This window comes from Aristolochia californica, unplaced genomic scaffold (assembly GCF_029961685.1).
Source record: "Aristolochia californica isolate CCGP_79_NKW_82.1479 unplaced genomic scaffold, dmAriCali1.0.hap1 SCAF_12, whole genome shotgun sequence".
Taxonomy (NCBI): Eukaryota; Viridiplantae; Streptophyta; class Magnoliopsida; order Piperales; family Aristolochiaceae; genus Aristolochia; species Aristolochia californica.
The window spans coordinates 775,688-797,554 of NW_027181793.1; the positions used below are offsets into that span (position 1 = coordinate 775,688).

The 21,867-nt window shown below is 39.4% G+C and overlaps 1 protein-coding gene across 3 annotated transcripts; it reads right to left on the reverse strand.

Moving 5' to 3' along the window:
* Nucleotides 1-225: 225 nt before the first annotated feature.
* LOC137945936 (protein BLISTER-like) lies at nt 226-21,623 on the reverse strand. Of its 3 annotated transcripts, XM_068792042.1 has the most exons (15): nt 21,107-21,623; nt 19,615-20,338; nt 18,955-19,526; nt 18,538-18,657; nt 18,248-18,313; nt 9,850-9,960; nt 9,627-9,703; nt 9,102-9,169; nt 8,870-8,983; nt 7,971-8,200; nt 7,733-7,801; nt 6,025-6,180; nt 5,237-5,604; nt 4,696-4,818; nt 226-295 (listed from the first exon to the last, which is right to left on the reverse strand). In XM_068792042.1, the coding sequence occupies exons 1-13, from the start codon at nt 21,182-21,184 to the stop codon at nt 5,524-5,526; spliced, it is 2,466 nt and encodes an 821-aa protein (XP_068648143.1). In that variant the 5' UTR covers nt 21,185-21,623; the 3' UTR covers nt 226-295; nt 4,696-4,818; nt 5,237-5,523. The 3 variants fall into 3 exon arrangements, with proteins under 3 accessions (XP_068648143.1, XP_068648144.1, XP_068648142.1); XM_068792043.1 differs by lacking the exon at nt 226-295 and having other exon boundaries at nt 4,546-4,818; nt 18,955-19,481; XM_068792041.1 differs by lacking the exon at nt 226-295 and having other exon boundaries at nt 4,546-4,818.
* Between the last annotated feature and the right edge of the window lie 244 nt (nt 21,624-21,867).

The window sequence follows — 21,867 nt, forward strand, 5'->3', positions numbered from 1 at the left end:
TGCGGGGGATGTAAGATGAACAAAACATGTGGAACCAAAGACCTTCAAAGGAAGGAAGAAGGGGGTTAATCCGAAAATAACAATGAGTATGGCGGTTTATAGTAAGTACTAAAGATTGTAGCCTATTAATAAGGAAACAAGTTGTAAGAATGGCATGAGGTCAGTATAAGTAAGGCACCTTCGTAAAGTAGAATAGGCCACGAGCTACCTCGAGGAGATGTCAGTTTTTCTTTCGGCCACACCATTTTTGTGTAGGGATGTAGGCACATAATGACTGATGGATAATACCATTATCCTGACAAAATAATTGAAATTCACTAGATAGGTATTCTTTGGCATTATCTGACCGAAACACTTGTATTTTTTTCCCAAACTGAGTGCACACCATGGCATGGAAAGACTTAAATATGACAAAAAATTCAAACCATTATTTAAACAGAAATAGCCATGTGACTTCAGTGAAATCATCAAGAAAAATAATAAAATATGTTTGAGACACTTAAGGGTCCCCATACATCTGAATGAATTAATGAAAAGGGATCAACACCTTTAAGTTCAGCTTGAGAAGAATATATTGTCCTATGGTGTTTGCTCAACTGATAATCTTCACAATTTAAAATCGATAAGTTTTCAAAGATGGAAATAAGTGTCGAAGCGATGCTGCTTATGGATGTCCAAACAGGTAGACCCATAACCTTGCCTCTATTTGAGAAATGGAAACCACATTTACTGGAAGCAAGTCTAAGTAATAAAGGACCCCCTGTTCATGCCATCTACCAATCACCTGCTTCATTGTTATATCCGGAAAAACACAAGAAGAAGGTGAGAAGGTGATGGAGCAATTACACCATTTTGTTAACTGGCTAATAGACAATAAATATAAGGGAAATTGGGGGACAAATAAGATATTAGTAAGCAAAAGTGATGGTGTAACTGAGGAGGATCCCTTCCCAAGAATTTTGGTTTGGGATCTGTCAACTATGGTAACAAACTTGTCTGGTAAACATGGAGGCATGGAATGTAATAAACTCTTATTACATGTAAGACGCTCGGAGGCCCCTGAGTACAATGATCCAAGATGAAGATGAGGAAGTGATAGAAATCATACATGTATCAATAGTTGAAGTTGCATGAGAAGATGGAGAGGATACCATCAAAGTTTTCATTCTTTGTAATAATTCATCATCAGCAGTTAGAGTCTTTTGGCCTCTTTGTGACTCAGATTTGTCTTCATTTTTCTCATTATTAATCAAGGTCTGAAGTGACCCAGTTTGGTTTTCTATGAAGCTTTCAACAGGTATCCACCAGATGGTTTAGTCCACCACAGTCAGTGCAGACCCGATTATTTGTCCTTGAAGAACCAAAGGCAGTTCTACTACCTCTTGTTTGGCCTCCTCTACAATTTCTACCATGCCCTCGGGTGGTAGAAGATGTACCCCCATTACTAATGTACATAGCAGATGACACTTTGGTATGAGAGGTGGAGGAAGGACTTGGTATCCAAAGTATTGCACTTATGTCATCGAATGATGGAAGTGTGGAAGAGTTGAGAAATTGAGTCTTAGCCACTTCAAGATATGGCTTGATGTTTGACAGACAAATAGCAGTTGCTAAGGCGTCCCGCTAGGGCTAAGCAATTTTCCACTCTTGAATCATCCCTCTAAACTATGCCAAATACTCGCGTAAGTTTTCCCTTTGTTTTGTATTAAACATGCTCTAAAAATTATCATATAATTTTGTAAATTTTTTGTACTAGAGTACAGCTTGACACATGTATCACATATTTGTTTTTTTGTACTAGAGTACAGCTTGACACATGTATCACATATTTGTTTGACTGTCTCAAGGTGAACCACATTGTTGCCCACATGCTCCTCCATGTTATTTATGAACCAACTAATCACCAAAGTGTCATTCTTCAACAATTTAATATAGGATTTGTCTTCATCATCAATACGTGGAGCTGGTTTGGTTAGATGTTCTAAGAAATCTCGAGTAATGAGAAAACTCCTAGCCGATTGCAACCAGCTCAAGTAAGTAGATAACCCTCTCAAGGGTATAGTGGTAATCTTGAGGTGATCACTCTTACTTCCCATGTGATTTTCTGCCATTAGGAATCAAATCAGATATTACACTCCACTTATATTTTAAGAAGAGTGATGATATATCAAAGGCCTCAATAACTAAATTTGAAGAAAGGGGAAAACAAGACTTAGCAAGCCTTAATCATGTGCTAATTCACCTCTTAAATGAATAAGTAAAGCAATTTGAACCAAGCCAATAAGCCAACTCAAATATTTCCTCTAAGATAGTATAAATTAAATTAAATATCTCAAATCACTCCTCTCTTGAGAAGCCACATGGGGCAACACTCCTTATTTACTGGTCATGCCTCCCCTATACATGTGGGTATCTCTTATACCCTTATTTGATGGAAAAACAACTTTCTCCTATGAAATCTCCAAACTTCCAACTTTGAAGCACAATTTGAAATGAATTTGGAGATTGTATGAGTAATTGCAAGGAGTGACTTTTTAGAGGAATATAAAAAATTTAAGATTGATGGCACTTTTTCTCTCCAAGGGACATTGAAATGGATTTCAGGTATGGAAAGCATTGATCAGTGTAGGTTTACTAATAAATGTTCATTAAATTTTCAAAGGCACGTTGGGTGGGATATTTATAGTTTCCCCAAGCCAAACTAGTTGTTATTTGGTCGTTTCCAAAATGTTGATAGCACAATGATCGATCAATGTAAAGGTATGATCGATTAATCATGTGTAACAACTATATTTTTGTCAAACATTTGGTGGATTCATAGATGGAGTGATCGATCAAAATTTGACTCTTGGGTCTGACAAGTTAAGTTAATCAACTAGCGCACCTAGTATGATTGATCATGTATTGATCATACTAGTTATGTAATGCATGTATGATCAATCAATGATAAGGGTATGATAGATCATGCATTATGTCCCTTATTGACATATTTCTTTATGATCGATCAATCAACAAGAATAATCAATCAAGCTTTTAAAATTTCCAATACTTGGACAAGATTGATCGATCGGTATACAAGGACTGACCGATCATGTATTACAACACATTTTGGTCAAGTTCAATCACCCTAATTGATTGATCATTCTTTATATTATCAGCCAGTACACATTCTGTATGATCAATCATCGATCATGCCCAAACTAGGTTTCTAATTTAGGCTTCAAAGCATGATGAAAATTTGTCTAAAGTAATTCTAACGTGTTTAAAAGTTGGGTATACATCGATAAAACATGTTCGAATGCAAAATGTCCTATAGCTCCAAAAAACTTATTTGTACCTCAAGTTTGAAGAATTGGGGCATCTCTCCTACATGGATAGAATTTTTTAGATTTGTTTGACGACTTAGATTCTAATCTTCAATTCTTCGTTTATTCTCTTGTGGGACCTTCTTTAAGATGACTTGATACATAAGTGGAGCTCAAGGTCTTGAAATGCATATGCCAATTCTTTTTCATAGACCTTGATTTTTGTCTCTTGAAGGAAAAGCTTCTTAAAGGCTAAATTTGTAATTACTAATTCATTTAAGTTTTGTTATCATCAAAATATAGACGAGAGTCAACACTCGGTCAATACAAACTTCTTGTAGGTGTTTTTTCAATATGACTTGACAATTCATTGAGCTTAAGATCTTGAGATGAATTTGTCAATTCCTTTTCAAATACCCTTGAAATTGTCTCTTGTAGTCATAGCATCTAAAATATTTAATTCACAATCATTAGCTCAATTAAGTTTTATTATCATCAAAATATGGAGTAGAGTAAAACTAGGTCACAGTACCCACTACCTTCCTAAGGTCCTAAATTACCTAACCACACCCTTATATCGCACCAGCTACTCCGCTATCCTATTTCCGAACCCTAAACACTTTAAATCCTTAATCTTGTCTCTGTGTAGTTCCTCACGTCTCATTCACACTACCACATAAAAAGTCTTCCAAACCCTAAACACAAGAAACCTATTCATATAAATAGGATTGTGATAGTGTAGCATAGTGTACTCTTTGTGGGCAAGATTATAATTTGCCATGAGGGTGGATTAGTAACTTGAGTTTGGGCAGTGAACAACTACAAAAATCATTAGTGTATTATGTAGTGTGGCCATTTGTACTAACCAAAAAGCTTTGTGAAAATTGATTTAAAATTGGCAACAACTTATATAAACCTATTCAACCCCCTCTCTCCCTCCTCTAGATTTGTACCTCGTAGGACCAAACACCCCTTTTTTGGAAATGTTGAAAAGCCATTTTAGAGGTAGAAATGCTTTATGAGGCACATTAGTGCCTATTCGTTTTGTGGAAAGGTAAACCTCCTAGGAGATGTGTATCTAGAAAACAGGCTTATGTTCCAAGGAGAGATTTCATAAAAATTTAACATTTAAGGTATTCTTGCATATTATAGTATAATTAAATACAAATTACATTATTTTATAATATATTTTTTTCCAAACATAAGATATGCATAAACTGTAACGCTGTATTTAGATTTGGAAGTGTAACATAATGTCAACCCCAAATCCAAGATGTAAACTGCATAATCAAATACTGTTTACAATCATTGAGAAACACAGCTATTGGTGAATTCAACACCTTTATTTAAGATATAATGAGAAATTTATAAAAAGTAAAACTTCACTCACATGAAAGATATGTCATACCAACTCCTTTTGACTGTATACGCTGTAAAAGCTGTATAAGAGAACTTCAAATCAAATCTGAATGAGCATGATTGGGATGATAAGAACAGGGTCTGTTTGGAACCCCTAGAAAAGAAAAGAAAAAAGTTTATTTTCTCTTATTTGGATGCCCATGGAAAATAAGAGAGAAAACACAAGAGAAATGTGATTTTTCTTGTTTAGATGCACAAGGAAAAAGGAAAAAAAAAAAAATTCAGTTCACCATGCACAAGGGGTATTTATTTTACCCCTTTCTATTTCTTTTTTTTTCTTTTGGAATTCCATCATTTTGAGATGAAAAATATTATAACTAAGAGAGAAACTATCTTTCTCTCTCATTTTCTTTTCTGTCCATGATTCTCTGCTGCCAAATAGCAGAAAATCACTTTCTTTCTCCGTTTTTTTTTTCTTTTTTTCCTACCAAACAGACCCAAGGGAGATAGGGATGTCAGAAAACAGACAGAATAGATTTATTAATTAAAAAATATCGTAATGTTACTCTTACCTCATTCACTTTCTTCATTCCATCCTCGCAAAATACTCGAACAGCTTCAGACAACAAATACAAAACAAGCAGTTTCCAACTGGCTGCTGTTTTCTGTTAGTGTCAAAGAATGACATATCTGCCCAGATCCTCACATGATTCATATCTGGAAATGCCTCACTTTCTTCTACGCATCTAAGGGAAAGAATTGTATTCAATAGGTCATAATGTACAGTTTGGCATAGCCTTCACTCCAATAAAGAATCAAATGGCTGACTATTTCGTCAAAGCAATGCCCAGATGCTTAATCACAGAAGCTTGCTAGTGCGGCGTTTTGATGGTCCTCCAGGAAAGAGTTTCATAATCCATCCCAGCACCCTCTCCACCACCTGTTAGGAGAAAAACCAAATAGACAAATGGAAATTTTAATAGAGAAATAATAATGGACTTGCTGCAAAGTGGAGCAGATAGCAGCAATTTCCAGAGGTAAATTAAGATTTAATCGTACCCGGGGATCTAATATTGGTTTACAATAAATGCCCAAGTAATGAGCTAACCAAATAACAGTAATTACAATGATACTAGACAATGGAAGTATTGGAACCAAGGTGGATACATAGACAAACAGCACCTTGCAATCTAAAACTGGAACCTTCTACCAGTCAACTCTTTTGCCACATTATAGTACAAGGACAGAATTAGACTTTTGAATATAGAAAAAGAATTTTTAAACATAGACCAAGCAAACAAATCAAGTCAGTAGATACAATTTTGATTAACATTTTGACAACCCAAGATCAGAATTTCACCTCATCCCCTTCATCTGCATAGACAGTATTATCTTGAACATTCTGAGAATCTGCTGCTTGTAACTGGATATTTTCGTTAGCCATACGCTGAGCAGTCAACAGTTCTAATCTCTGAGTCTGGGCCTCTAGTTTATGCAATAACTCCTTATTCAAGTCCTTAAACAATCAAAAGGAAATAAAATAAGAATCTGAGAACCAAGATGCAAGGGTGATACACATGCAATGACAAGTATACTTAGTCATGATACATACTCTGCACAAACAGATTGTTACATAATAATTTTTCAAGTTCTATATACTCTAATAATGATTTTTATATCGATAATTTCACAACCTACAGGGCCTACTGACTAAAATCCTTCAAAGCCTTGGATCAATTATGTTGGGGCAGCCTATATTAATCCTAACGATTTGGATGATCAACTAAATGCAAAATCCGACCCAGAATTTCTAATGTTTAGAGAGCCAAATGAAGAAAGGTAGTTCAGCTCTCTAGTTTATAGTGACATTACTTCATAGTGCAATATTAAGAAAATTTTCCTAACATATGATCAATATACAACAGAAAAATGTGTGATATGAACTAGTAAAGTTTGAGTCACCAATAGAAAGTAACTCTTGACTTTATGATGATCAAAGACCCAGTTTTAAATAACAACAGAAAGCTGGTTGGAAGCTGATATAGGCCACAATCACTAGACCAGATATTTCATATACTGTGAGTGCCATGACACTCCCAAGAAGATATACTTATTAGTTTACAGAATTCAAGGCATTTGAAAGGAGCACCTGGAAAGAGATTGTGCTACAAACCTCATGGATATCTTGAGATTCAGGTCTTTTCTAGCACCGACTATGTGGACTGTAAGTTGGATAGAAGATCAACTACTTAGTGTTGCACATTTACTTGGAAGAGTAAACAGCTGATAGGCATTGCTAGATCAATGTTGAGTGAAGAGTAATGGCCCACAATGCATGCGAGTTAACATGGGTGAAATCTATTACGATGAACTTCAGATTTGATGTAAAAGACCCGATGCTTATAGAGTGTGATAACCAAACAGCCATTTTTGTTGCCAACAACTCTGTCTTCTATAAAAAAACTAATTAAATAGAGGTAGACTGTCACTTTATTCAAGATGTGGTGGCGAGTGGCAAGACAGTGAGATCCTGTATTAGATCCATAGATCAGCTCAGAGACTTCATTACCATGGCTCTTTGGAAACAGAAATTTATATCTTTTTGTACTACCTTTTTGTACTAAAATGGAGTTGTTTAATATAGAAGCTCCAACTTGAGGGAGAGTGTAGGAAATTTAGCTTGAAGGGCTTTTCAATTATTTCAAGGTCATTTCTTCTATTTCTAATCATCATTTACCTAGTTTATCCATGGTCATATACACTATTTTTTATGTGACTTAGACAGAAGAGCACTTTTGTCCCTTTACAGTTATTCTCTTAAGTAGTATAAAAGAGAGATCAGAATTGAGGCTGTCCCCTAATCAAAGCTGTTGATCTTCTAAAGCACAACCTTCTCTCAAACTCTCTTCGCCTTTATTTCCCTCAGTAAACACCCCCCCCCCCCCCCCCCTAATAGTCTTGCAATTCCACAAAGCTAAAAATGATAACCAAAAGAGTTGCATGTTTATAAATCATATCTAAAATTACATAGGAAAAATAAAAAAAGAAAATATTTTTTAGATAGTTACCTTGAGCTTAGAGTTGTCAGATGACTCTACTGCCAAGGCCTGTAACAACTGTTCCTTCTCCAACGCTAACTGCAAGCATGTTTTCATTTTACTGCTAGAGATATTGGTACTCAACAAACAACTTAAAATAGCAGAATTTTTAACTTGTATGCAGCCATGCTGGACAGGAAAGATAACCTTTTTCTGTTTTCTTACTAAAGCAGGTGAGTTGTCTAATTAAGAAGCATGAAATCACTACCTCTGAAATCAAAGAGTTAATGTTGTTAATAGTTCTCTGATGATTAGATGGAATCACTGCGGATGTCTCTAGAAGCTGATCGTCCCTGGTTTCCGATGGCAAACTTAAACTGTTTGTGCTATTTGAGAGAGCCACAGCAGATCCAGTCTCAATGGTGTTGCTGAATGATGTGTTTGCTTCACCAGTCCCCACTTCAAACGAATTTGAAGTTTCTTCAGTAGCCAGAGGTTCTACAGATGCAGCAGAAACAAAGGAACATATCAGGTAGTTAACAAATGCAACTGATTTTGATAGATAGAAATTTGGCTGCACATACTTTATCCATTGAGGCAAAAATATGCAAAATATTGAGTACGCTTGGAATATTAATTAGAATAGTACTGCTGGCTCATTCATCCAAAAACAGATCTATTATAAAAAATTTTGAATGGCAGATCTATTTTAAATCGCATATGGAAATGCTAAACAAAAAGGGGTTTCTGCTGATTAATTTATTTTTGTGTAAAGTCCCCTAAAGATATTTTGACTGGTAGCCTGTGCACAGTAGTGAGCATCAGTAAGTGAAAAGAATATTAACTACAAGCATGACCCTTAAAAGCTGAAACTATATGCTTTTTCTTTTTATGATAGAAATGCTTCTTTTTTTCTAGCATATGTACATGGCTCTTAACAAGCATGTACATAAAATATGCATAATGGTTATATTTGTCTGACTTGAACTAGTCTTACAGCTATTAAACAATAATAGGTCTAAATAGAATTGGCATGAGGTAAGCCTTTTCATTCTTGCATATGATTTCAATGGGTATGGCATTCAGTCAAATTCCATACTTGACAGTTTATTGGATCAAGAAGGCACTTATGTGCATTATTAAGTTGCTAAGATAAAGCTTTCATACCCAAGTCCACAGTAGAGGTGGATACATTTTTGGTAATGGCAGGAGCCCTGCCAGTGTCGATAACTATTCCATTAGCAGATGCTTTACGTAGCTTGGACTGCAACAACTTTGTCTCTATGGAGAATCAAAAAAATATCAACCATCAAGGTTTACAACAGTTGAAATCCATAAAATTTCACATGAGCTTCTATGCTGGAAACTGGAAAGGAAATGCTTAATTGGAAATACTTACCTTCTTTCAAAGCCTCAATTGTAGACAGCATATCACGGCGATCTTTCTCTAGACCAGACACTTTCCGTCTATGTTGATGCAGAAAGCAAGAATCTTAGTTACTGCTTCAAAGTATTTGGCAGACAGAAGTGACGATCATAAAGTGAATTTAGTGTTGTGTTGCATACCAATTCTGTTGTACTCCCAAAATCTCAATATATTTCTTTTTTTTTTACACAGCAAGAAATTTATTAAGTGCAACAACAAGAACAATGTCCAAAAATGCAGAATTTAAATCTAACCTGTTTACTAAAGTAAAATATGTATTTTAAACCACCAATACTGATAAAAGGTTTTTTTTTCTTCGTTATTATGTTACAAGGAAATATCAAAAGTTTCTGTGCCTAAATCTACACTGCATTTACTTTCTCATATGTTGATAGCAAGAAATACACATTCTGTCTGATGAAAGCAGTGTAGTCCCAAGTAGCAAATGAAAATCTTCTCAGGAGACCTCAGAATAAGAGAAGCGAAAAAAAGATTTACTTGTAAGAATTAATTTCAGTACTAGAATTTTCCAAATCCCGTTCCAGCTTTAGTTCATTTGACCTCATTCTGAGTGCCTGCAAAGACACATAGCCCAATATTAAATTTGAAAACAAATTGGTATATGAAAAACTATCATGGAGCTGACCATTAAAAACAATAATAAGTAATAGTAATTATTATAGTACTAAAACCGACAACAATAGAAAGCAGTATTAAATACCTTCTCCTCTAAGCCAATGACCTCAGAGGCCAGTATCTTTGCTCTCTCATCAGCTGCACTACATTCAAGTTGTGCATTGGCATACTCCATTCTTACAGCCTCGAGAACTGCCTGTTCAAAATTTAGCAACATTAGCAATAAACAACAAACATCGTGAAAATTTACAGGACAGGAGTTAGAGAGGTTAATGTTGTAGAACCCTCGCCACTATTAATAACTTAATATTCAAAATCACACTCATGTCCCGGTTAGCTTTAAACCCAAGGAATCTTTTTTCTACAGAAAAAAATCTTTCCTAGAAAATAAAGTAAGCTAAATACACTTTTTTTCATAACAATGAGAAGAGAAGACATTTAGAAGAAGCTCCTGAGGGAGAAAGTACAAGCAGGCTAAAAGATACAAAAAAAGGCACAACGAAACAAAATCAGATGGGTAAGGAGTTGTCATTCAAACTATAACAAGAAAAGATACAACCAACTGGTCTTCTGGTCTGCAAAGTTCACTATTGAATGGTTGGCTTGTCAGTGCTCTATGACTTCCATCTCTTGACCTTTGTAGGATAGTTTTTGGACTAAGATTCATCAGCACTAGTACACTATACTCGTTCTCCCCCTCAAACTGAGGAGAACATGACAATGATTCTCAACTTGAACTCTATAGACTCTTGTGATCCTTCAATATTCAACTTCTTCCATCTCCTTTTGAATAACAGACCATGTCTAAGACTTCCAATTGGACAAAATACACACACATGAAAAATATATGGTTGACACAGACATTCAAAATCAACATATTATATGATTTCGAACACAAAGTGGCAATAACAATCACTAAGTACATAGAATTTGGATAGGCCATGAAAGAACAACTTCAACCACAAAATCTTTTAAGGGCAACCAGATTGAGTCTTAGAGCTCACACTGAGCAACAATCACTTAACGGTAGCAGAAAACCACTCACTTTTAAGGGCAGCAATACATTATAAAGAACAAATCACCCATGTACAAACTAAGAAGACCGACCTAAGGAACTCAAAAACTTAGGGGAATGAGACACTCAATTCCCAGTTTTCTACTAATCGAACAGATTTCAACCCATTAATACTCCTACATAGGGCCAAACAAGGATTATTTGTTTCCAGTCTCTTCCATGTTACTGTGTGTCTAAGAAACTGGCATAATCTTTCATTTGCCAATTCTATGCAGCAATTTTTATCTTAAACTTTCAAAAGAGTTGAACTCTATCTGGCCTATCCGAACTCTCTTTTGAACCCAATGAGCTAGCCCCATGTTTCTGACCTTTGAAACATTTCCAGTATTTGGGCGAATATTGCAGAGCAGTTAAAAGTTTAACCATGTTTAACTACCATGATTGAAATTCCAGATAAAACTAGCTCTTCTATTTCTCACATCAAGTTACAGAAAATGAAAAGAGAATCATCTGAATGATGAAACGAAGGCATTGATGACTCCATATATTGGCAAGTAGATAGTCAGATGATGAACTGATGGATGGTATGAATTATTAGTTTATAATTGAGATGTGATAACTATCAAAATCCTCTTAAAACAATGATTCTGTTATAATTTATATAGGAGAAAAAAAAAATTCCAAGGTATAAGGATTATACGAGACGAGAGATGGAACAAGAGCAAGAGAGGCAAGCAACGCACCCACCATTGAGAAGGCTGAGCTCGCTCGGATTCTCGTAGTCGCCCGTCGGCCTCTGCCGTTGTCGACAAGAGAGGCAAAGATCCCACTCAGAGATGCAAGCGGGATCGATGGCGCAACACCAGCGAACGGCCTTGTCGCCAGTGACGGCTCTGAGAGACTCGATCGACCTGGTCAAAGAACACCGATGGTGGCTGGAGAACACATATGGAAGAGACCTTTCTCCAACGACGGCTCTGAGAGACTCGATCGACCTGGTCAGGAGGATCTATGCTCTGACAGTTCGGATCTTCATCGCGTTTCAGATAGAGAGCACAAGAATTGCAAAGTTGGCATGTAGTGCGACACTCCGAGGACCACCGAGCTAGAAGAAGAAGATGAAAACTAGACGATTGTCCTCCAAAAACCATTGCGTACAAAAACTCATTTGGACCCATTGCCTTTGAACCCCGATGACTACAATTTCTGCTATGGCCGCACCACCCTTACAAATCACTAGAAAAAATTACAAGACCAACCTTGTATTCGCATTACTATCTACAATGGTGAGAACAGGTCTTTCATTTCAGTTCCATTGTCGGCCTATGAATCCTTCATCCACCAATTCCTGACAACCACCTCTACACATCACACCAACACTACAACGACAAAGGAACTCTGGACTAGACCACTTTGCTTCACCTTTGGCACTGGTCGCCGGCAGAACACTAGAGAATGCCAAATTGTGCAGCATCGCAAAAGCATCACTATGGCGCGTATCTTAGTCCCAAAAGCCACCAATACCAACTTTTGGTTGGGATTGCTTTACCAGTGCCTGCGAAACCTTCAACCACCCTCACCACCTACCCGAAATATAAACTCCAATAAACCCACCCCCCCCCCCCCCCCCCCCCCACCACCACACACACGCATCTGCTTCAAATTGGCATGGAGAAACTCGCAGTTGCTGCCATTGTCACCACTGCGGCTTCTTGCAGAAACGGCACACTAGTGTCAAGGTGGTTTGCCCAGGCATTACTGATAGATTATCAGCCCCTTTGCACTTTTCTGGGCCCTGGAAATTGGCTAGTCAAATTCCGATCCATCGGCGATAGATGGATGGCCAAAAAGCTCCCAATTGCTGATGATTTAATCGTTCGAGACTGGGACCCCTCTGCCTACAACAGATCCTTTGGCCAATGGATCCCTATCAGAGGTCTACCACCTGAACTCTGGGACGAGTAAGAACTCCAGCATATCGCTAATACTCTCGGTACTCTGGTTCGATTGGATGACTGTACGGCTAAAATGACTCGTTTGGACACAGCCAAGCTGCACATCAGCCCTGATAAACATCGCACTCGCACTGGACAGTCCCCCCCCCCCCCCCCCCCCCCCCATATTCGGAGCTGACTCACCTAACTAGACCTGATTCCCACACAACCTGACTCATTTCCCAGCACTGCTATCCACCCATCTGGCAACCCTCTATCCTTCTTTACTCCCCTGCAACACTCCTCCATTTCAAATTTAAACCGAACTCTAGAAAGCATCGCCCTCCTGTCAATCTTGTTGCTGCCTCTTAACTCCTGTCAGGCAAAGATGACAAACTTGCCCCCCAAAGCAGAAACCAGCACCCACCCTCCCTCTGTACTGCATTTTTGCCTCCCACACATGGAACTTCCCTTGTCTGGAAACCCTGTCACCTTGCCACCTAACTACCCCTTCTCATCAACCAACAATTATCTTCCACCCATCCCCAACAACTGTCTCCATAACACGTCTCAACTACCTTCAATTGAACTCATTAACACACCTCCACTACATAATCCTCCCATGGCCTCCTCCCGTATTCACCAGAGTCAGGAAATTGAGGAGTTCACCTTTTGTAAATAGCACCCCAATCCTCTCATCACCCTCACGAACCTGAACCAAACCCCAATCTCTGCATAATTACCGTATTGGCCCACCGCACCAGCACCATTGCATCCCCAGCGGACATTAACTCTTCCCCTCCCCCATCCCCTCACCCCCCCCCCCTCAAATCAATTCCACTCTGATAGCGATCCTCAACCTCTGTCCCTTGCCAACCCAATTGAATTCCAGCAACTGGTCCTCACTCTGAACACCTTTGCCTGTCGGACCCCCCACTACCACCACCACCATTGGGAACATACCAGAGACACCGACGCAGCCTCCCAGCAACCTATGCCACGGCGAATCTAGCACCCTGACCACTGAACCTGTTCCACCAAAATTTGGTAGACTTTCCTTGCCTCCACCAAATGAAAGAGCCCACAAATTGATCAAAGTATTACAATCTGAAAGCAGCAAGTATGATGATGATACGTGGAAACACATGATAGAATTAGCCAAGAAATTGGGCATGGTTTATCACGCCAACCTCCCGGATGACAGGCCCACCTATGAAGTTACCAAATATTGTCGGTCATGATTATCACTTCTTGGAATGTGTGCGGAATTGGGTCTGCCAGAAAGCGAGCCACAATAAGATAACTCCTTGCTACTTGAAAACCCTTGGTTGTAATTTTACAAGAAACTAAATGTCAATGCATGAATGATTCCCTGGCCCATGACCTTTGGGCATGCAGCAATCTTGAATATTAGGTTGTTTATGTCACTGGTCTCTTAGGGGGCAATTTTATTCTTTGGAACTCCAATGTTATTGATGTGCTGGACTACATTCTTGGTACTTGCTCAATTGGGCTTAAGCTGCAAGACTCGATTTTGGGCCCTCTTGGGATCTTGCTGGTGTATATGGGCACACTCGCTACCGTGAGAGAAGCTTGTTTTGGGATGAGTTATCTAACCTGGTTCTGAATTAGCAGTTCCCATGGCTTGCTACTGGAGATTTTAACGCTATTCATTTTTGCAACGAAAAACCCCCTCAGCCTACCAGAATTACCTCCACCATGCGTAGCTTTGGGGACTTTATTGGGAGTTGTGAGTTGGAGGAGATCAATCTTTCTAGTAAATCTTTTACCTGGTCCAATGGGCAACGACTGCTTATTCTATCCAAGTTGGATCGCTTCTTCGCCACCAAAGACTAGCTGAGACTATATGAAGACACCCACAGGTTGGTCCTTAACCATGCTGGCTCTGATGCTTGACCCATACAGATTAACACTAGAACTGGTAAATGGGGTACGCCCCCTTTACAGTTTAATACTACTTGGCTGATTGAAAAGAATTTTGATGATTGTATCAAGACCTGGTGGTCTGAATTAAATGGCACCAACTATGATGGCTGGATCTTCCCTCGCAAGCTAAAGTTGCTTAAGAGCAAATTAAAAGTTTGGTCCTTGGATTGTCGCCTCACTACCAACAATGAGACAGCATCTCTCCAATCTCAAATTGCCGACCTTGATTCCCTTGAAGAGCAAAGATGTCTCACTTCCACTGAATTCTCTAGCCGTATCCTTCTTCAAAACAATTTTCAAACCCTTAACATTGGAAGCAGCAAGCAGATTCCAATGGCTTACCAAAGGAGATACTAACACAAAATTCTTCCATGTTGTCGCATCGGCTCGCAAGTGGACTAACCAAGTGATTTCCTTGGTCATTGACAATGAAGTCAACTCGGATAGGGCCTTTATTACTAATGTTTTAATTAGCTTCTTTGCCGACCTATATACCAAGGAGTGTCATACCGGATCGAGACTTCTAGACATTCACTTCTCAATCTCTCCCACTTTGGCCGCTTTCCTGGAGCTTCCATTTTCTAATCGAGAGATTGAAGATGCGGATCTCAGACTCCCCACTAATTGTGCCCATGAGCTGAATGGGTATAATGGTGAATTCAACAAGCAAAGGATGACATCACCTCTATGGTCCACAATTTCTTCAACTGAGGCATCACCTTCAAGAGCGTTGGAGCATCCCTCATTACCCTAATTCCAAAAAAAACTAATGTGGAACTCCCGAATGACTTCAAACCGATCAGCCTCGTGTTAAGCCCGTACAAGATTATCGCTCGCATCCTTGCTCACAAGCTCAAGGTCGTTCTATTAGTGGTCACTCACTGAGGGCAAAGTGCTTACGTTCGGGGAAGATATCTATCAGACTCCACCTTGGCCGCTCATGAACTTCACAACCACCTCTCAAAATCTGGCCTCCCGCAATTAGTTCTCAAGCTCAACCTTAAGAAGGCTTTCAATCGGGTTAGTTGGTCTCTTCTCGATGATATTTTGGATCGAATGAGTTTTAGTCACTAGTGAAGATTCTAGATTCGCAATTGTATCTCCTCTACTTCATATTCCCTCCTTCTCAAATGCACAGTTTGCGGGTTTTTTAGAGGATCCAGAGGCCTTTGTTAAGGCGATCCCCTCTCCCCCCTTCTATTCAACCTAGTTGTTGAATACCTGTCCTCAATGATCTACTTTGCCAAAGAAATGAGTTTGCTTAACTCTGTCTCCAGCCATAGAGTTTTTGACATACCCATGCTACAATTTGTTGATCACACTATCGACTTTGGTGTTGGCATGCTCGAGCAAGTGATTGAACTTAAAGCCCTCCTTGGCCTCTTTGAGCTCACCTCGAGGCAAAAGATCAACTGGGGGGAAACCGCTATCCATGGACTTCACATGCATTTGGATCCCCTTCAAGTTATGGCCAATACCCTCAGATGCACTATTATGACACCCCCTTCTACCTACCTTGGGCTTCCCTTGATTGACAACAGACCTTGGATGAAACTCTGGGCCCCGGTTATTGAGAGGCTCGAGCGCTACCTATCCATCAGGAAAGGCTGCCTACTCTCGAAGGCTGGAAGGCTTACTCTTCTCAACTCTTGCATTGCTGGAATCCCAAACTATTTCCTCTAATTCTTACCCTATCCCGCTTTCTTTTGCCACTAAATCGACCAAATCAAGCAATGTTTCTTATGGAAAGGTGCCAACAATGAGTTTAAGTATCATTTGGTTAATTGGAAAGATGTTTTTTTACCCAAGCGTCTGGGGGGTCTTGGTATCAAGAGCACAAAAGAGATGGGTTAGGCTCTTTGCTTAAATAGTTCTGGAAGCTCGATTCTACTGCTGAGTCTATTTAGAGGCCCATGGTAATAGCCAATCTTCGGAAGACGGGTGCGAGATGGATCACTATGGGCAGGCGTCACCTCTTGTCACCCATTTAGCAATATATGTTCCACCTCTTCTCGACTTTTAGATCCGCAATCTATTTATTTCTGGGTGACGGCTGCAATTTGAAGTTTTGGATTGATTGGTGGTGCAGGAATGACCCCTTGGCCAACTCATTCCAACCCATTATACAGTTCACGACTCGTCAAAACTTGACAATGGCTGAAGCGTGGGAGAATGGGTCATGGAATCTTCATCTTAGAAGGGGACTCATGGATGAAACCCTCATTGCATGCAATCTGGTTGTTGGCCTTAACTCTTTCAAGATCCGCACTCTCATAATGGATAAGTTGATCAAGCTCCCCAATACCAATAGCCACTTCACTATGGCATCCGCCTAAATACATATTCTGGGCTGGACCTGACCCTCTGATGTTCATACGGCTGTTGTAGTTTAGCATCTCATGGCCCCTTATAAAGTCAATTTTTTCCTTTGGAGAGCATGCCTTAATAACATCCTCACTACTGATAACCTCTGGAGACAGGACAATTCTGGAAGAGAAAACTGTTAGTCACCTTCTACTCCATTGTTCTTTTGCCTCGCAGATTTGAACTTCTCTGTTTAGCAGAGTGGGTATTCACTTTTGTCTCCCCCAAGACTAGGGTGAGATGTGTCACTTCTCTTTTGGGGTTTGCCTCCCCAAATTAGGTAGACTTCTTCTCTCGACCTGTGCTGCCCACATCCCCTAGTGCATCTGGAGAGAACGAAATAACAGAAGATTCATTGGCAAGTACAATACCGCCGACGAGGTCATTTTCTACACTATCGGTCTCGTCTCCACTTGGCAGCAAACCATAAAGGAATTTGATTGCTTGAAGAATGTCCCCCTGCGCACCAACTTGCATGCGGCAGCCCACATGTCCATTCCCACTCCGCTTCCCATGGTCACATGCTAGCAAACCACACACCACCCCCAACCCCCCCCCCCCCCCCCCCCTCATCCTCTCCCAAGGCTACCTTAAGCTCAATTTTGATAGAAACGTTATTGGCAATCCGACGGCGACGGCCTTGGCGGAGTATTTTTGGATTTTGATAGTACTCCCCTCATCCCTTACTCCAGACTTTAGGTATTGAGGACTCTACCACTGCTGAACTTTTAGCCCTCCTCCACTGCCTTTGCATTTGTCACGACCATTTCAGCAGCCCCCTCATCATCGAGGGAAACACCAAGGTGGTGATTGGTTGGTGATCTACTCCCTCGTCACCCCCTTGATGCCATTGGGATACCTTCCTATTTGGACCTCTCATTTTCGATTACATGTATTTGGTCTCATGTATCCCATTCAGCTAATTCTAGTGTTGATTCTTGTGCTAAGCTTGGAACCTCCTTCCAATCTCTTATTGTAAGGGGAGGTCTCCCATAATGTAATTTTGGTTTGTTGTAATAAAACCATCACTTTTTCAAAAAACAAAGCTATAAGGCTTATACACAAACAACAAACATAGGAGTCAACAGTCAACTTTGTAAACCCAGCTACATGCTCACATCTTTGTAGCTAGCAGCACTAGAAAACAACATAATAGGATGCAACATAGACCAAACACACTACATTGAGTCAAAGATGAAGCTCACATAAAAGAAATAACTCACCAATTGATCTTTGATTTCCTCTTGTAACCACTCCATGTCAGATTTTAGTTGGTTCACAACTGTTCCCTGGCAGAAAGTAAAGAGGTTAACACAAACAAAGAATTCTATCACAATAAAATCCATACCAGCTCAACCTCATCAGCAGATGCATCAGATTTTATTTTATTTTTGAAGAACAGAAAACAGATTAAAAAAATGCAAAAATTTAGGAAATTTTGGGAACAACTGCAATGAGAAACTAAAATGGCAGTTTTACATAGTTTTATGCTGGCTCACGGTAGCAGAGCTACCTGTTGGTTGAAGCTATCAGTAAGAGATGAATTCTCAGCAGCTAATGACTCTGCTAAAGCTCGTGACGCCTCAAGAGCTCTCTGCAAGGAGAACTTTTCTTGTGTCAAATCTTCAATATGCTGCAAAAAAGAAAACAAAAAAACAAAGAATGAAGCCACAGTAAGCAGCATTAACATGAAAAGTAGTTCAATCAATGCAGATGAGAATCCTATTCCTATTAGACAAGTGATTCAAGGCCATTGAAGTCCTACTCTGGAGTGATCACATCATCATAAGGAATCCTGTGATAATATTTCGAGTAAGGAAAAAATGATCATATTAGCTGTAATGCGAATAAGCTTGAATTTCCAACAAAAAATTAATCAAAAAATTTCAATTTATGCCATAAATGCCTAGAACAAATACAATATCTATACCTGTTCTAAAGCACCAAAATCTTCATCCTTGTTGGCAGCTGGAAACTGCTGCTTCATAAGAAAGTGATCATCCCTGAGAGAAACAGAAGCACCGGAAAAAAGCACGTTTGTACATGATAGATCAGAACTTGTTGAGTTAACAACATTCTTTTGACTTTCAGGCACCATAGTTGATTGCTGCAAGCCCAATGCAGGGAGAAGCTCTGCACTGTGAACTTTCGAATTGCTGAAAGGGGAATGTGCTTCAACTTTTTCAGACTCATTAAATAAGAAATCTGGCACAGATAACGCTCTAGCCACATTAAGCGAGTCCATAAAAGATGGATGAGATCGTCCAGTTACTGTCTCAGACATAAATGATGGAATATGAACTGATGAGGAATTTCCAGACATCCCCCTTTGTGCACTTTCAACTGTTGGTTGATGATCAAACGTGTTATTAAGCTTCTTTGCTCCCATTTCAGAAAACCAAACATTTCTAGAATTTGAGCTACCTCCAATAGAGGTCTCATCTCTTAGAGCAAATCCTGTTTGGTTCAATTCTGTGGGGTTAGAACATGATTGGGACAAATCTGCATATGTGCCTGAGATATATGAGTTCATTCATCCTTAAATAAATGGCCAATCAATAAATAAACAAAAACACTGATAAGATTATACCCTCAGAATTGCTTGACAGACCAGGCCTAGTCAAGGCACTTGGAAACGCCAGCATACTTTGCTGAAGACCACTAGATGATCTCTCAGTTGAGCTGCTGGTAAAAGGAGAACTAGAGCTAGAAGAGTTAGGAAGCTTTAAAGAAGATTCCAATGCAGAATTCCCATTTCCTTCCAGCTGATCTTTGGATGAGGGCAAAAAACTTGACTGACGAAAGTTTTCAACATTATTTGGAGAACTATAAATAGGACCAGCATCCTGTTCTGGCTCAACCATGTGTTTTAGCTTACTTTCGGATCCAGTAAAACCAAGATCAGGATTCCCCTCTTCCCTCCAGTGTTCCTTATAAGTATAGACTGATTTAGGAAAGCCTGGACCATCAGAGAATTTAACCTGTAGATGCTCGCTATTTTGCTCAATAAACCCATCGAAAGATGTAACATATTTGTCGGATGAAACAGAAGCCCTATCATCCCTATCATTTAAGAGATGGGGCTCATTGCTCTGCAATGGCTTAACTGCTTGACTGTCAATGACAGAAGCAGCAGGCACATGACTGCTCATAACATCTCCTAGAGATGTATCTCCATCAAATGCAAGAACTTTTTCTATTTCACTTTCTCGTGATAACTTGTCCTTTTGGTCAACATCAGCTGATTGCAACTTTCCTGCAGATGGAAGTTTTCTAGCTTGCCCTTCAGCCTTTTTTCTGCGGAACTCCTCCAGCTGATCAGCAGGACAAATCCAAATTAAGGAAACCAAGGAAGCTCAGTTGCATAGCAACAACAGCAATGAATCAATAGCCAGATTATCTTTACATGTGTGATTAATAGAGCAACCGGTTTTACAATAGAAATTTTTACACATCAGTTTCAAATTGCTAGACACTATAAAATTGAAATCTTAGCATTTTAAAGTTCGCTGTTACTAGTAAAACTCATTTGAATGCAAAATCACACTGCTGTGACCTGACAGAATTAATCCAAGAGCAGATGTTTGACTGAACAGATGTCCTAGTACCAAACAAACAAAAATCACCCGTCGGTAATCAGGATCAAAGTCAAACGAATTAAATCTTTTCTTCTAGAAGGATTTTCACTTGTCATATACAACAAGATCATTAATTCTAACGCTTTCGGGATGCTAAATCAAGTAAACAATGATTGCACCAAAAAGTAACACCTAAAACCACGATATCCAAGTTTAAAATTTGCTGTCACTGATTCAATTGGAGGTATGGAGGTTTGAAATTTCTCTCTTGTTCTCGCAAAACAAAACAAAAAAAAATCTGTCAAAGCATGCAACAACGGATACCCCAATTAACAATCACCAAAGCACTCTTCCCAAAGTCATGATCAATAATAAGATTCATCCCAATGAAAAACAATTGGATAAGTTGCACATGCTCAAGGCATCTTTGAAATATGGCATCCGTGATCATAATTGAACACCAAATGGCGGCGGATTTAATTAAAAAAAACGACTAAGTCATACCCGGCGCTTTCCGGCTTCCAGATGCCCCTGCTTCCGCGACGACGAACCTGAATTGGGCAGGACCTGAGCAGAAGCCATCCGCCACAAACTTTATCCTATCACCTGTCGATTTGGCCCTTGATGGCCAAACTGCCACAATATACTACGCAAACCCTAACAGAGAAGCTCACAGGCATAAGCGTCGCTTCTCATGCCTTTTGGCTGACAATCCCAGGACGAAGGGATACGAAATTTTCAAGAAAAACAATGGATCAATGACGAACGTGGAATCCTAATCAAACACGGAATGCGGAAGCAACGTGGCTGTCCTGTCAAAAATGCGAGAGAATGGTGAACCAAATCACATTCAAGGATCAGAGAAGATCTCGGCAGAGACGGCGAAGGCTCTTGCGTAGATCTGTCTCAGGTGGCTTCTCCCGGCCGCCTGCTCCAACCGGTTTTCCTGTTTGGATTTCGATTTTCACATCAGTGGAAAAAGAAAAATATTGTGTTAGACAGCAGAATTATTTGCCCCGCGAGTTTGGAGAAAGCAAGTTTTGAATCCCTGACAAGCTAAGCTTGTTCAGGAATCGAATTTAAATTGGAAAGGTTCTTTGCCACGTTATCTACTGTGCAGGTTCTTCCAATAATAGCAACAGTTTTTATGCTTTCATACATGAAAAACGAGTGATATACAACTCATTATTAAATAGAGTCACAACTTTTCTTTGCACAACAACATCTCTAATGAAATGGTTGCCTACCTCAATGTGTTTAGTCTT

Coding starts and splice junctions, on each gene's coding strand:
- LOC137945936 (XM_068792042.1), bottom strand. CDS start 21,184: ATGGCTTCTGCTCAGGTCCTGCCCAATTCAGGTTCGTCGTCGCGGAAG. Junction 9,704..9,849: donor TCATTGGCTTAGAGGAGAAG/GTATTTAATACT, acceptor GTGTCTTTGCAG/GCACTCAGAATGAGGTCAAA. Junction 7,802..7,970: donor TTAACTCTTTGATTTCAGAG/GTAGTGATTTCA, acceptor ACATGCTTGCAG/TTAGCGTTGGAGAAGGAACA.